The sequence below is a fragment of the Vanessa tameamea genome, chromosome 15 (genome assembly GCF_037043105.1).
Source record: "Vanessa tameamea isolate UH-Manoa-2023 chromosome 15, ilVanTame1 primary haplotype, whole genome shotgun sequence".
NCBI lineage: Eukaryota > Metazoa > Arthropoda > Insecta > Lepidoptera > Nymphalidae > Vanessa > Vanessa tameamea.
In genome coordinates, this window is record NC_087323.1 from 11,399,441 (window position 1) to 11,413,695 (window position 14,255).

The 14,255-nt window shown below is 32.5% G+C and overlaps 2 protein-coding genes across 3 annotated transcripts in view; both read right to left on the bottom strand.

Annotated features, from left to right (window-relative positions):
• Positions 1-1,909, bottom strand: part of LOC113400213 (uncharacterized) — a 31,503-nt gene extending 29,594 nt beyond the window's left edge. The window contains exon 1 of the mRNA XM_026639701.2: positions 1,632-1,909. The gene's annotated coding sequence lies outside the window, so the exon portion shown is untranslated. The remainder of the gene's footprint in view (positions 1-1,631) is intronic.
• Positions 1,910-12,210: 10,301 nt separating this feature from the next.
• The window catches only part of LOC113400215 (dopamine D2-like receptor), a 211,697-nt gene continuing 209,652 nt past the window's right edge, over positions 12,211-14,255 (bottom strand). For both annotated transcript variants that reach the window (XM_026639703.2, XM_026639704.2), the window contains exons 8-9: positions 13,878-14,056; positions 12,211-12,719 (exon numbers count right to left, since the gene is read on the bottom strand). In XM_026639703.2, coding sequence (XP_026495488.1) covers positions 12,508-12,719; positions 13,878-14,056 — 391 coding nt within the window. In that variant the 3' untranslated portion in view covers positions 12,211-12,507. The remainder of the gene's footprint in view (positions 12,720-13,877; positions 14,057-14,255) is intronic.

The window sequence follows — 14,255 nt, forward strand, 5'->3', positions numbered from 1 at the left end:
ATCGCGACGCCTTTTCTGTTGAGTTTTACATATTTATATTGCAAAAATAGGCCTATTTGTTTATAGTTATTATAGATAGATTATATATTGCATCATACTTAGTATGTTTCTTTAATAATTATCATACTCCTATTCTAGAGTACCTTATATAAATAAATTAATGTATTATGTTTTAAAAATACGCACAAAAGCACGAGTTTGAACTACCATTTGATAAATGTTATCAACTTACCTATGTTAAAATTAGCTGTAGTGCATATCTGCCACAATATATAAAACATCCAGATAATAAAGGAATCAATATCAATATATACCTTCTCAATTATGTATACCTACTTATTTTGTTTTTGCTTTTATGACAGAAAAAGGATAAGAATTAATAAAATTCGGCCAATTAGTTTTATTTTATACATGATGGATGTTGAAGTTACTTTTTTAAATTTATATAACACAAAAATTCTATCAATAGCTAGGTACGTACATGGAATGTTCCAGTCATTTTATGTCGAAGCTGTTGAACATTATACATCACTTAGCTTCATATACATTAATCACGAAATCCATGAAAATCAAGTAGGTTTATAAGCTTTATTAGATATAGCAATAAGGACGATAATCATATTAATAGCGGATGGCACCTGTAAAATATTCATATCCGCTGTAAGCACCGCCATATTGAGACACGTGACCAATAAAAATGTATATAACTATCGCTAATGCACGGATACAGATTAAAAATAGTCGCGAAATAAAATCGTTAACATAAAAAGTATAAAATAAATTTTAAATTAATTATTTAGTAGGATTTTTTCGTTTATCGATTGTTCGTTTACCCATTAATATCAAACAAAGAATTGATTATAATTATACCTTGGCTAAGTACCTACTTATCACTGTACGGAAAAAAAAAAATAACTCGATTGGTTTATCTGTGATTCTTACATTAAAGAATTTCAAGATTGCTAGGATATAGGTAGCTTCGACAATCGACGGTTGACGCTAATGAGTTGTTATTCTAATTGTATTTGGAGGATTACGCCCACAAAGGCAAGATGTAACATATATATACTTGTATGACGCTACAATAACATAAAAAAACAACGTTCGTAATTACATTCTATAGATGTATGTTAAAACGCTATTGCATGACGATACGAAATTATTTAACGTTCATTAAAATATAAACAGGCAACGTTTTCATCGTAAATCCTCGACCGTTTTCACAAATATCATCGTTAGCAACAATATTGAATGTTTTATACAAAACAATACTTTCTATAAGTCGAGAGCGTTCCATTTTTAGTCAAGTGCGTGCCGTTTTCGTTTTTTAGTTGCCAAGCGGAATGTGGTCCTGAATTCTTGATAAAAGGATGAATTAAATTCCCATGATAGCGATAGAAAGTGATGGTAACGTTAATCAGTCAATTGGCCTAGCGACGATGTGATTTCTGCTGCATAATTTTCAAGGGCATAATGAGATGCCAACTTCTCGTTCAGTATGGAGAGCCCCTGCGCTCGAAAAGCGATTTCCCTACGAATCATGAATGAAACTAGCATTGGCCCAAGACTTATATATTCATAATTAGCCATCGATTTATTAAATTAATAGAGTTATAAAAGAAAATACTTACGAACTCGGCAGCAATACGTGTATCACACACATGACGTCATTTGACGCAACGCAAACCCGAACTTTTGAGCGAAATAAATAGTATCCGTGTCGAAAACAGCACATAAATTAATTATACACTATACTTTATTAGATACAGAACTGCCGTTAAGTCATTACAAGCGATTTAGGACATTTTAAAATATATATTTGTTGTCACTGACTCCAGTTTTGACAAGATGGTCGCGCACCGACTGTTTTGCTTTGGTTGTCAGCTGATACGAAATACTGTTGTGTTTCAAGCGCAGCCGAGTTTTTGTTTTTCTCTTTCTAATTCACGCGGACCGCGCTGTAGAAAGAATGAGACAGCGTCTCCAACATAATTAATTGAAAAAGACTAGAAACACAACAAACGTCATTTTCTTATTGCAATATTATTGCAAAGGAAAAAGTCGCTAATGAAATTCTGCTTCAAATGTCATGACTTGAAAACTGCTATGGATTATTAAAAAATAACATTCTATTTCACAATGTCGCGTAATCATTTAAGATAGCGTTGTTTAGTTATATTTGGGCGTGACAAATACAAGTTATTGTAGATACAGCGCCATCTCTTAGCTATCGCTTATAACAGACACTACGGGATTATCAAAGTGGTTTATATTTAAGTAAGACACCTGACGTTTTATCGGTGTATTACGAATAAAAGTGTGGCACAGCTTAAATAAAAATTGGAAAGAAAGTTATATTTGATATAGTTGTATTTGATTGTAGTACTAATAATATGATGCGATTAAATTTTAAGCAGCGGGGTCTTTTATTCAGTTCATATTGTTTTTTGTAGATGGCGCTACTTGTCTCATTAGGCTTATAAAGTTTTTACGCTGAACACAGTTGTTTTTTATGACAGAAATATAATTCTTTTACTGCGTTTTATGTGTCGTATTACATTACACTATCAATTAATATTCGTGTCTTATGTCAAATTACTTTTTTGTCCCATTTGCTGTCGAAACACTTGAACCTTGGAGTAGTGGTGCTTCAATGTTGTTTACACCTTTAAAGACGTATCACTTTGTATGTTACCCAAGTCAGATATTAATTTTAAGTGCTTAGTGATAAGTTGATGGTGTAACTTTTCCAATAAATAAAAATAAATAAATAAATAAAAAAGCTTCATTAAAAGTATAACACTTCGCTTTATTGCCTCCACTGGCGACAGGAGGGCTGGATCGTTTTTTGCCCAAAGGATTGCGATTCAACGGGGAAATGCTGCTAGCATTTTTGCCACCATTCCACGCGGTCAGGATTTGTACAGTAATTATTTTTAATTCATATTTGTATATATTTAAGGACTTCATGTAAATAATTCTTATGTTAATGAAAGAGATTGTATATTAGCTATATTCTATAAATATATTAAATCCCCAAAAAAGTTATTTGTTTGGGTATTGTTACTTAAATATTCCTTATTTGTAAGAGTAGGTAACGTTCAATATTACGTCATCTAGAGAGTATTCTTTATAAATTGTTTAGTTTTTGGACCCAATATTATTTTAACAGAGCAAAAAAGATACCGAGTTACTAACTGCTATAATTGTTTAAAATCTCTTAGAGAAGTGATTTTTGAAATGTTTTCCTAGTTAAATTTTTTTAAACATGGCGCTTTTAAGTTTTTTTATTATTATTATACTCATTTAAAATAATTAATATACAGTTTTATATAATTAATTCAAGTAATGAATTGCATTGTGTTAATTAAATAGATAAAATGTTATGGGATGGCCCAAGAGACAACGTTAAAAAATACGAAATTATTTAATAGCGCTTGATTAATTATAATATTAAGCAATTCCTCTCGGGTAATAAGTTTAAAAGTAGGCGTCATGGCTTCGTTATGGGCGAGACGTCAAATGTATTACATTACAAAATAAACATTACCAGTGTAAACTTTGTGCAATTAACTGGTTTCATAGGCAAAGTATATGACTGTCACGGTAGCTTGCGAAAGCGATTCCGTGGCGCCCGCCGAAAAGACGGATAGGGTACCGCTGGTTTTTTAGTGGGTCTTTCGGTATACTAGAGCGCACTAGGGGTCCTGGGCACCGAACAGTTGCATATACCCCCCACATGACCCTCACTGTAACGCGTAACGCGTTATTTCAGCGAGAAAAAAAGACAACGTATATGAAAATACTCTTCGCATGTTAAAAAGTAAATAGAATCAAACGATAGACTACAATTATAAGTAAAAAAGTAAAATTTACAATAATAGTAATTTGCTTTCTATACCAAATTGCATACGAACAAGTATTATTTACAAATTCCATGGGATTTGCTTATAAAAACAGTTGATTGATATATTTTATTTATCACCACAATTTTGCTTACTTAATTATATACACTTTAATTTTAGTAACGAATCCATAATGAATATTATTATTTTATTATTACATTAACACAGATTATTCAAGATCTCAACCAATTGTATGTAGGTTAGCTTATATTTAAACGACTAGCAGTGCCTCACTTATTGTCTAATGACCAATATCGGAGAGGCGTCCAAAAGCGTAGCATCCGGAATTTTTTCAGCCCTTTCAAACTGGATCAACATGGGCTTGTCGAGTTGATTATTTTTCTTTACTGTCGTTGTAAATGGAATATTTTTTGTAATATATCAGGCATCGACTGCCATGGCATGACTACCTCGTTGATATAGAAGGCTGCAGATCTCGAGATCCTGGATTCAAAGCCCAGGTCGAGCCGATAAAATGTTATTGTGCTTTTCTGTAGAAAAAAATCAGTCTTAGAGTCTTAGAGTTGGAACTGTACAGTACTGTGTGTACATACTAAGATAATCCTATCGGCAATTACTATGTTAATAATATATATTCCTAAACTATCAAGGGGTAGACTTTCATTGTCTATGTTGTTGGTTTTTTTTTATGAAATAGTTAGGCAGAATAGCAAATGGGCCTAAGGGTAAGTGGTGACCACTGCCCATAGACACTGGCGCTATAAGAATTTCCAATGAGTGGGTGGTACCACGTCATGTAAACAACGTCCTAACATTTTGTGCTTGGGTTTATTATACGACTCTGGTGATATGTTAAAAGGAAATATGAAAACAATTAATTTGACAGGGTTAATACGCGTGATATAGGTTAATCCCCCTTTGGCCGTATTGTCATGTTTCTTCGACTGCTCTAATCCCTGTATTATCACTGTGTTGTTGTATTGCCAGTCGACAAAAAAATAAATCTTTAACATTTTTCAATATGTCCATAATCTTAGATTAATCACTACATAGTATAAAACAAAGTCGCTTCCCCTGTCTGTCTGTTCTTTTGTATGCTTAGATGTTTAAAATTACGCGACAATTTTTTTTAATAGATAGTGTGATTCAAGAGGATGGTTTTTATGTATAATAAATGCATGATATAGTAGGAAAACACTGATAATTTTAGAGGTTTCTAATGTGATGTCGTAAATAAAAACGTTTTTTTGCGCTCACTTTGCAAACGCTGGCTGAACCCTACGAGATATATCAAAATAATGTACTACAGTATTGTACACCCTAAAAAGGTCTACAAAAAAAATCGCGATGGTACATGTGTATCTCTTAAGGAACACCCACAACGACTATTTTTTATTCTTTACTTTTTAAGAGAAATATGGCTTATTTACGATGCGATACAGCATTAATCCTTATCCAATTAAGTACCTTAAATACATTGTGAATTTAATATAGATCAATACGGCCTTTACAGCATGTAATTTAAGTGAATATTTTCGAAGATATTACAGATTTAAAATGCAGGACACAGCGGTTTGTATCGTCTAATGACAAAAAGCTGTGAACGTTGTTTATAAGGACATTCCGTAGTATATTTAGTATCAGCATTGCACCCGTGCCAAGCCGGGGCGGGTCGCTAGTGTATTATATACAAATAATAATAATAATAAACTAACTATAAAAAAAACGTGAATTTGTGTTTATATATAGTGTTGTCTCCCTATTTTTGACATGCTTAGTATGTATGTTTAAAACCAGATCCTCTCAACTGAATGGGCTGAAATCATGCCCTGAATAAGTGCTGGTAAATACTAACATGAATATATAGTACACGCCCATATACATCAGCTGATTAAGCTGCTAGACCAGCGAGAAACATTTGATGTACTATGATTGCAAAGAAATTCGATTTTACTGGAAGACAATGCCTTTTGATTGAGTTAAATTAGAATTAAAGAGCTCGCTGCCAGTGCTTCCGGCACTGATAAAGTTTTTGTTCTCCTTTCATTATTAAAATTCTACGAAGAAATCTCACGATCACGAGCACGTCGATTCGGTCTCATTTGTTCCTATAATTGAATTTCCAAAGGTGATTTGGTCCGCTGGAGAAAGAGGGATGTTAATTATCGTCGTCATTGATGAAATCATAATCGGAAGACAGTCATTAATACAATAAATCCTAATTTAATTCCTACTAATTAAATGCGAAAATAATTGTCTGTTAACTCATCACGCTTAAACCGCTGAACATCTAAAAGATGAAATTTGGTGTGGAAATAGTTTGTTCCGGGGAAGGACGTAGGTTAGTTTTTATCACGAAAATCATACCTTAAGAGTATAAAAAGGGGATGGAAGTTTGTATGGGGAACGCTTAAACTGCTTCTTTTTAGATGAAAATTGGTGTAGAAATAGTTTGTTCCGGGGAAGGACGTAGGTTAGTTTTTATCACGAAAATCATCCCTTAAGAGTATGAAAAGGGAATGGAAGTTTGTATGGAAAATCGATAAGGAACTAAGCGTTTGTGTGTATTACGGTTGTATAAATTTCGGACGGTTAAAGCTGAGGGTTCGGCAAGTTATACTCTAAAGACGAAAGTGAATTTGTTAATCTCTATGTTTTTTACGCTTTCAGTTCTTTACTATTTTACTGATCGTCATAATATTTGAAATAAAAAATAAAATAAAAATAAAAAAATACTTTGTAAGGGATATCGAAAATGACATAGGATACGATGACAGCTGCTAGGATGTAAGGTCAGTCAAATGAAACATTAATATCTTTCTTTAATTGTAACATAATATTAAATTAATGAGTTTTGTCCTCGTTCAACGCTCTTGCCAGACTGCAGACTGTCGTTGTCCACACGGGCTCAACTATGAAAAAAGTGTCGCTGTGATTGGCCAACGCCTCTGATTGGCTATCGTAGATTTAGTCAAATTAACATCTTAAATCGAAAGATTAATTGATCGGGTAAAAAACAGGTAAGTTAAACATAAAAATATGTGCTACTTTATTATATCAATGCTCTCGTAATAAATTGATGCGAACTGCTTGCTGTTGAGGATGAAACCGCGAAGCGGGCTAGACGACGATTTCTCGGTGGTAGGTGCTAGGTCAGGAACAGTTTATAAAAATACTATTTATGGCATAAATAAAAATATACACATCTTCATGATATTATTGAAAGAATACAATGACCGATATTGAGACCTAGGCATATAACGCATATATATGTTTAAAGACACTGGTTTTACCGTCTTACCAGGTACGTCACTCGGTACTGAAACGTGCAGGATTTTTTTTGTGTTGTAGATAAGCGGGCGTATGGACCACCTGATGTTAAGTGGTCACCACTACCCATAGATATTGGCGCTATTAGAAATAAATACCATCCCTTAATTCGCCACCAATGCTGGGAACTAAGAAGTTATGATCCTTGTGCCTTGTTACACTGACTCATTCACCCTTCAAACCGTCACACAATAATACTAAGTATTGCTGCTTGGCGTCAGAATAGCTGATGTGTGGGTGGTACCTACCCAGACGGGCTTGCACAAAGCTCTACCACCAAGCTGTAATAAATATTCCTGCCCTACAACTAATACAATTTTATAAATATAAGCTCAATCAACTCAACACAACTAGATTAAAATTCATAATGAATTTACTCGATGTTTATTTGTGATGAAGTAGAGACGGTAAAAACACACCTTATATAGTAAGTTTAAATCAGAACAAACAGCAATAAATTTACATGTGTTTAATTGTTGTTTATAACCGTGAGTATACCTAAATGTTTTTAAGTCTATTCTGTCACCTGAAGGTTATGATAGAATTATTAAGAGTTTGTCCAGCAATGTGAAAAATACGGGTGTTGTATCGTTTAATAAAAATTATCTGATCATTATGAACATATGATTAAGACATTTCATTATATCCTTAGTTGTGTAAAAACGTAAAGTAACATTATGTCTCTGATTTACTAAAACCCGACATCAAAGCTCGCTTTGACGTTGCATGCAATTTAAGTAATAAACGGCGAAATACCTAAAGGCAGAAACATCTCAAATTAGCTGCAGTAAACTCGGATTTTTGGTACAGGCAAAGCCGATTTGTGTAGTCTTTGAGCAATGTCGAAAACGTAAAGAGTTTACGTCATCCCAAACAGACGATTGATTGGATCTAAACTCGTAAATTTGAATGAACTGAGGAAACGAAAAGACGTACATTTTGTATTTTAATGAAAATTAAATGTTACTTTAATGAAGAAAATCTAACAATGTTTTATGTATATATACATAATCGTTTTTCTTTGCAATATAAATAAATAATATAATATAGATAAATATATAATAATCTATACTAATATTATAAATGCGAATCTAACTCTGTGAGTCTGTCTGTTTCTTTTTCACGGCCAAAGCACAGAACCGAGTTGAATTAAATTTTATATGGAAAAAACTCGAACCCCAAGGACATAGCTTTTTTTACTCAATACCTAATAAGGAAATAGAATTGAATTTTACATTATGACCTTAGTCTAAAATTATGGAAAGAAGCTAAGTGGAATCGTGTTATATTCAGTACCGGATTCTACCTTAGTGACGCACCTGTCCATCTGAGCACTAAAAATTACACCCCATTCTAAATTTCGGTTGAAGTGCGAATTTTAGATACACAATTTAAATTTTTAAATAAGTAAATGACTCAATCATCAAGCACAAAAAATACTATATTTTTTTATTAATAACCGTTTTTTGTTAGACAAAAAAACACTTTCTATAGAGGGTAGATTTTTATGTTCTCATCATAAGCTATTGGTATAACCCCTGATAATATGTTGCCGTGGTCACTCATCTAGGCCCTATTGCCCCTTGTCATAATTCAGGGCTGGTTTTATTATAAATAAAAATATTTTTATCAGGAACTGTTTGTAATGCATAATATAACTGAGCTATGAGTAAATTGCATATATAAAATCTAAAATCTAAGCTTTCCCTATTCTCAATTGGAATACTTTATTCAATTCACAAAGCTCGATGAAAGCTTAGACTCGTGTTAGAGACGAGATATTCCATGCGAGTTAGTGATTATTATTGGTTAACTCGGGATCGAAATAGTAGCCAACCCGTATCAGAATCTTCTTACTTACCAAAAAGTTTGCACATTTAGATGAAAAAGTTTACATATGAAATAAAAAAAATAACTGTCTTATCTCAACATCAATTATATTTCTCGAATTGTACTTTTATACATTTATTACACATCAGTTAATCTTTAAATTAGAATCACTTAATTAAATAAATTTAATTCGAATATTTACATTTGGTTAAAACAATTGAAGTGTAAAGAAATTAAACATCTTAAAATTTATTTTAAAGCTTTTCAACGAGTATTTCACAACCGTTAACAAAAACAGTAATAAGGTAAGGGGTGACGACTTATTCTAAATCTTACATAATTATTTTTAAGTAATTTACACTTACGGGTACTAAGTGTTAAGAAATACTAACATTTGGTAGGATGACTTGCAGGCCTGAATCTAATATCCTATCTACCACGATTCGTGTTCCTGCATCTACTTCAGTAAATTTAAGAAAGAACTAACTTTACCTGGTTGTTGAACTCTTTCATTTATCATGATAGGTTTTATTTATCAATTTTATTAACCAACATATTATCATTGGAAGATCTAATTGGTGCCATTTAGTACATGAAGGCTAATGGATTGTTTAATTGTGTAAATGAATACTGTAAGTTGTGACAGTTCCTAACAATCCCCTAGTCTATAGATGAAAATATTGCCAAACTATTTGCTCCTGTTATCCCAGAAAGCGTTCATAATGCCTCTGTGGTCAGATAAAAAAAAAAAAAATGTTTGGAAAGCCTTGTACGTACGAATGGATAACATACAATTAGTGATTTATTGTTGATAGCTCACCTTGGGAATTAAGCGATCGCGCCTACATTTATATTGAATATATGATGTCATAAATTGACAAAAAATAACCCACTTCGGTTCTTCTTAGGGTATTTCCTTTATCAGGAAGTTTTTGTTTTTCGATCAAATAGTAATGCTTCTATATTGAATAAGGTAATTTGATTTGATTTAAAAAATGTTTTAGTAAACTAGAAATATTACTAGCTATTGTATTCTGGTCGAGATGCAATCCTACATCTATCATTGTATTATTCGTTGATAAAATCTTTTAATTTGTAACCGACAATTGAAAAAAAATATCCGACCAGAAAATTTCTTTGTAATATAATAACTTACTACATTACTACATTTCTCTACACATTGTTATATTTAACAATAACAATAATAAACTAAATATATTTAATAAATAAAAAAAATATTTGAACATAAGGTACATATAAAACTTAGAATAACAATATGGACATCAAAGAGCACAAAGATCAGGTACCTGGCTAACCTAGACCTCTCCCTTAAAGTATAAATAATCGGAACACTCTAAAAATATCGTATCTGTTCCTTAAACATATTATAATGATCACTAACATAATTTGAGCATTTCTAAGTAAATTAGATAGTAAACATACATTGACTTCCTCAGAAGTATAAATCATTCATCATTCTAGATTGCAGTTAACACATTCCTTGTGCTTGGAATTACCTGACTTACTTTGCAATCTGGAATATGGCAATCTATATTAATATTATAAATGGGAAAATAACTCTGTTACCTCTTTACGCTTTAACCACTGAAGCGATTTTTATGCAATTTGGTATGAAGACAGTTTGAGTCCCGGGAGATTGGTTACTTTATTTAATTAACCCCGTAAGCGTTAAAATGGTGCTTGTGTGACGGTTAGTGTGCTATAGGTAAATTTCGCGCGGTTATAGCCACCGGTTCTGTTGGTATTATAGCTTTGCCATTTTATGTTAAGTTGGAGACCATTGGATATGAAGCCCTAAATTTGGGAATGGTCAAAGAATCAATCAAATTTTGTTACTGTTGCTGCTGTTGCGCCTTAAGCGATATAATCTATGTAAAAAAAAAAAACGCTCTGTAAATTCTTTGATAATTTCACACTAGGGGTTTCCAAAGAATATAATTTAGTATTTTTGTACTTACGTATTAACTTTTAAGATATTTACAATGTGAATTCGAAGTGATACTTCGTCTATATCCTAAGATAAAGAGTTTTAGATTTTTGCTCGTGGTAAATGAAAAAAATCCAAATGGTAAGAATATATGGACAGATTTTAGAGCACTTGTTATATCCTAACGAATGTTTTAACTACAAGTTATAAGCTTAAGCGTAAACATGAGCCTAGATGAGATTTACTGAATTTTCACATGCTTTTGAGTTTGTAAATTAATCTCTTCCTGATATGAGGAAAAGACATGTTAATGTATCGTATGTATTTTCCGCATTGAAGTATTGAGACTTTTAGTGCTTGTGAGTAATAGCCCCTTTTTAATATCTACCATGCAAAATCTGCACAATGTAGGACCAAACATAATTAGTGCGAATGGGCAGAACAGCAGTGATAGATAACAAAGCTACAGTCACACTTGCGTGCTAAGCTGCGCTAATGTGGTCAGTCCCTTACAATTATATAATTATATATTTTTTTAATATTATTTCCTTAATACATATTTAAATATAAGCTTTACAATTTATTTTAAATTTGAACATACAGGGTTATTGGTAATTCGACGTATTCCCGTTAGGAGGTAATAGGGATGACTATTTGTGATCATTTTAACCCCCATATGCATAATGCAAAAGTAAACCATTTTTGAGTTATCACGTTTTTTAGTTTTTTTCAAAATAAGTCAAAAATATAACTTAAAATTTTTTTTTACTATTTTTATATTGATAAATAACAAGTGTTTAATCGTTTTTACAAATCAAGAAAAAAATAGATTTTAATTGGTACTTTTTTTTAAATAATTTTTTTAAGTTGCATTTTTTACTTATTTTGAAAAAATCTAAAAAACGTGATAACTTAAAAATGGTTAACTTTTGCATCATGCATATGGTGGTTAAAATTATTGCAAATAGTCACCCCTATTACCTCCTAACGGGAATACGTCGAATTACCAATAAACCTGTATATCGCTCACCCAATGGAAATATTACATAATATTTAAAATTCAGGAGCAATTGTTACGATATTCAACGACTCGATAATATTATTTCGAGCTATACGCAACATCATTAAGGCGATGTTTACGATTTACAGACATCTCATATTTAATTGCAAATAAATGATCTCCCGTATTAATTAACTTTGAGTTAATTATGTATATTAGTTAATTAGGTTTCCCAATATTATATGAATAAATTCTTCGATCAAAAGACGAAATTCCTTTTGAAGTCTTGTCAAATGAACAAATCTCAGTGTATTTGATATTCGTGTGCCTTGATGTTGCAGGCATATGATATCGAATATTCTAGAAGAACATCGTTCCATTGCACGAGCGATACCATACATAAAATTACAGACTACATTAAATGTAACAATACAAATAAAATCTACAACCATTTTAATATTTACACTTATTACATACATAACCGAGGCTCATTATAAAGACGTTTAAGTATAAACTAAGTAGAAGTCCATGGGCTACGAACAGTGTAGTATTTTACGAAATGCTTTCCTGAACTCGGGGTTGAAGATTGTGTATATAACTGGATTGAGGAAGGAGTTGATGTAGCCCAGCCACGTGGTCAATATGAAGACAGTGACGCCCGGGGAGTGGTTGAAGCCGAATTTGGTGCAAATCGCATCCAAGACGGAACACGTGAAGAATGGCGCCCAGCAGAAAAGGAAGACGCCTGCGAATTAAGATTATTTATATATATTTGACATGTATTTGATAGTATTTTTTATAAGATTACAATGAGTATAATATTTATATAAACAATTGATCTTATTATATCTACAAAATAGAGAAGATACGGGTAGAACGGGTAAGCAAAAAATTATATCAATGAGCATGGAGAACTCCAAACCATAACAATTTATAAATGATTACTGAAAGAGCACATTTCCTAAGGCATTATTTGTTGTGTACCGTCTATTTGTTTACGCACTTTAAATTGTAACGGGTATAATTATTAGGATTAAATATTTAAACCGTATATTAAACATAGTAGACATATTTTGAATTAAAAAATCAGAAGTGTGATTTAATTCGGATTGATCATAATCTCTCTTGGGCTTTATAATTTAGTGACTTTGATCATTGCCCTATTGATTTTATCTGCGGATTCACTATTCTAATCGTAATATAATATAAACCTCTTAACCGCCCACGTAAAATGGATGCTATGCGCGGATGATTGACGCTTTAAGAAATATTAACTATTCTTTACATCGCCAGTGCACAATCAACTTTGAGAGTTAAGATGTTATGCCCCTTGAGCCAATAAGCTCACCCTACGAACTGGGACACAGATTGTTGTACACTCTCTCAAGATTCAAGCACTCACACAGCAATATTGACTAAGTATTGCTGTTTGCCGATAGAATATCTGATGAGTATACCCCGTAGATAATTCTATCTATGGTATTATATCTAGATGGCCCAGTGGTTAGAACGCGTGCATCTTAACCGATGATTTCGGGTTCAAACCCAGGCAGGCACCACTGAATTTTCATGTGCTTAATTTGTGTTTATAATTCATCTCGTGCTCGGCGGTGAAGGAAAACATCGTGAGGAAACCTGCATGTGTCTAATTTCAACGAAATTCTGCCACATGTGTATTCCGCCAACCCGCATTGGAGCAGCGTGGTGGAATATGCTCCAAACCTTCTCCTCAAAGGGAGAGGAGGTCTTTAGCCCAGCAGTGGGAAATTTACAGGCTGATTATGTTATGTTTATATGTTATATTATATCTAGACGGGCTTGCAAAAACTCTACCTTCAAGATGTTTGATAGAATGATCAAAGAACAAATAAACCCCTATTGATCGAAACAAAATATTTCTTACCAAGTACAATCGCCAATGTTTGCGTTGCTTTTTTTTCTTTCTTCGCAAATGACTTGGCTCTTAACTTGCCCGCTCTGTTTGCTCTGAATATCGTAAATCTTGCGGCTGACGCTGCAGTCCTGAACCTCCTCCTTGGCGTTGAGATCAGTGAGCTATTGCTGATGCGACTCAGCTTCTTTCTGTTATAACATCAAATGTAATAAATAAATTATTTACTTTTGCTTTTCACTTCTCAGTAGAATCAATTTTCCGAATCGGTAGCAGGTTTACATTTGTTTATAGTATTGTAGAATTACGATTCAAAAGTGCTTCCAATACTATTAAAATTGAATAAAGTATTTTTTATTTCTTACATTTTTACAGAGATTCACAACATTA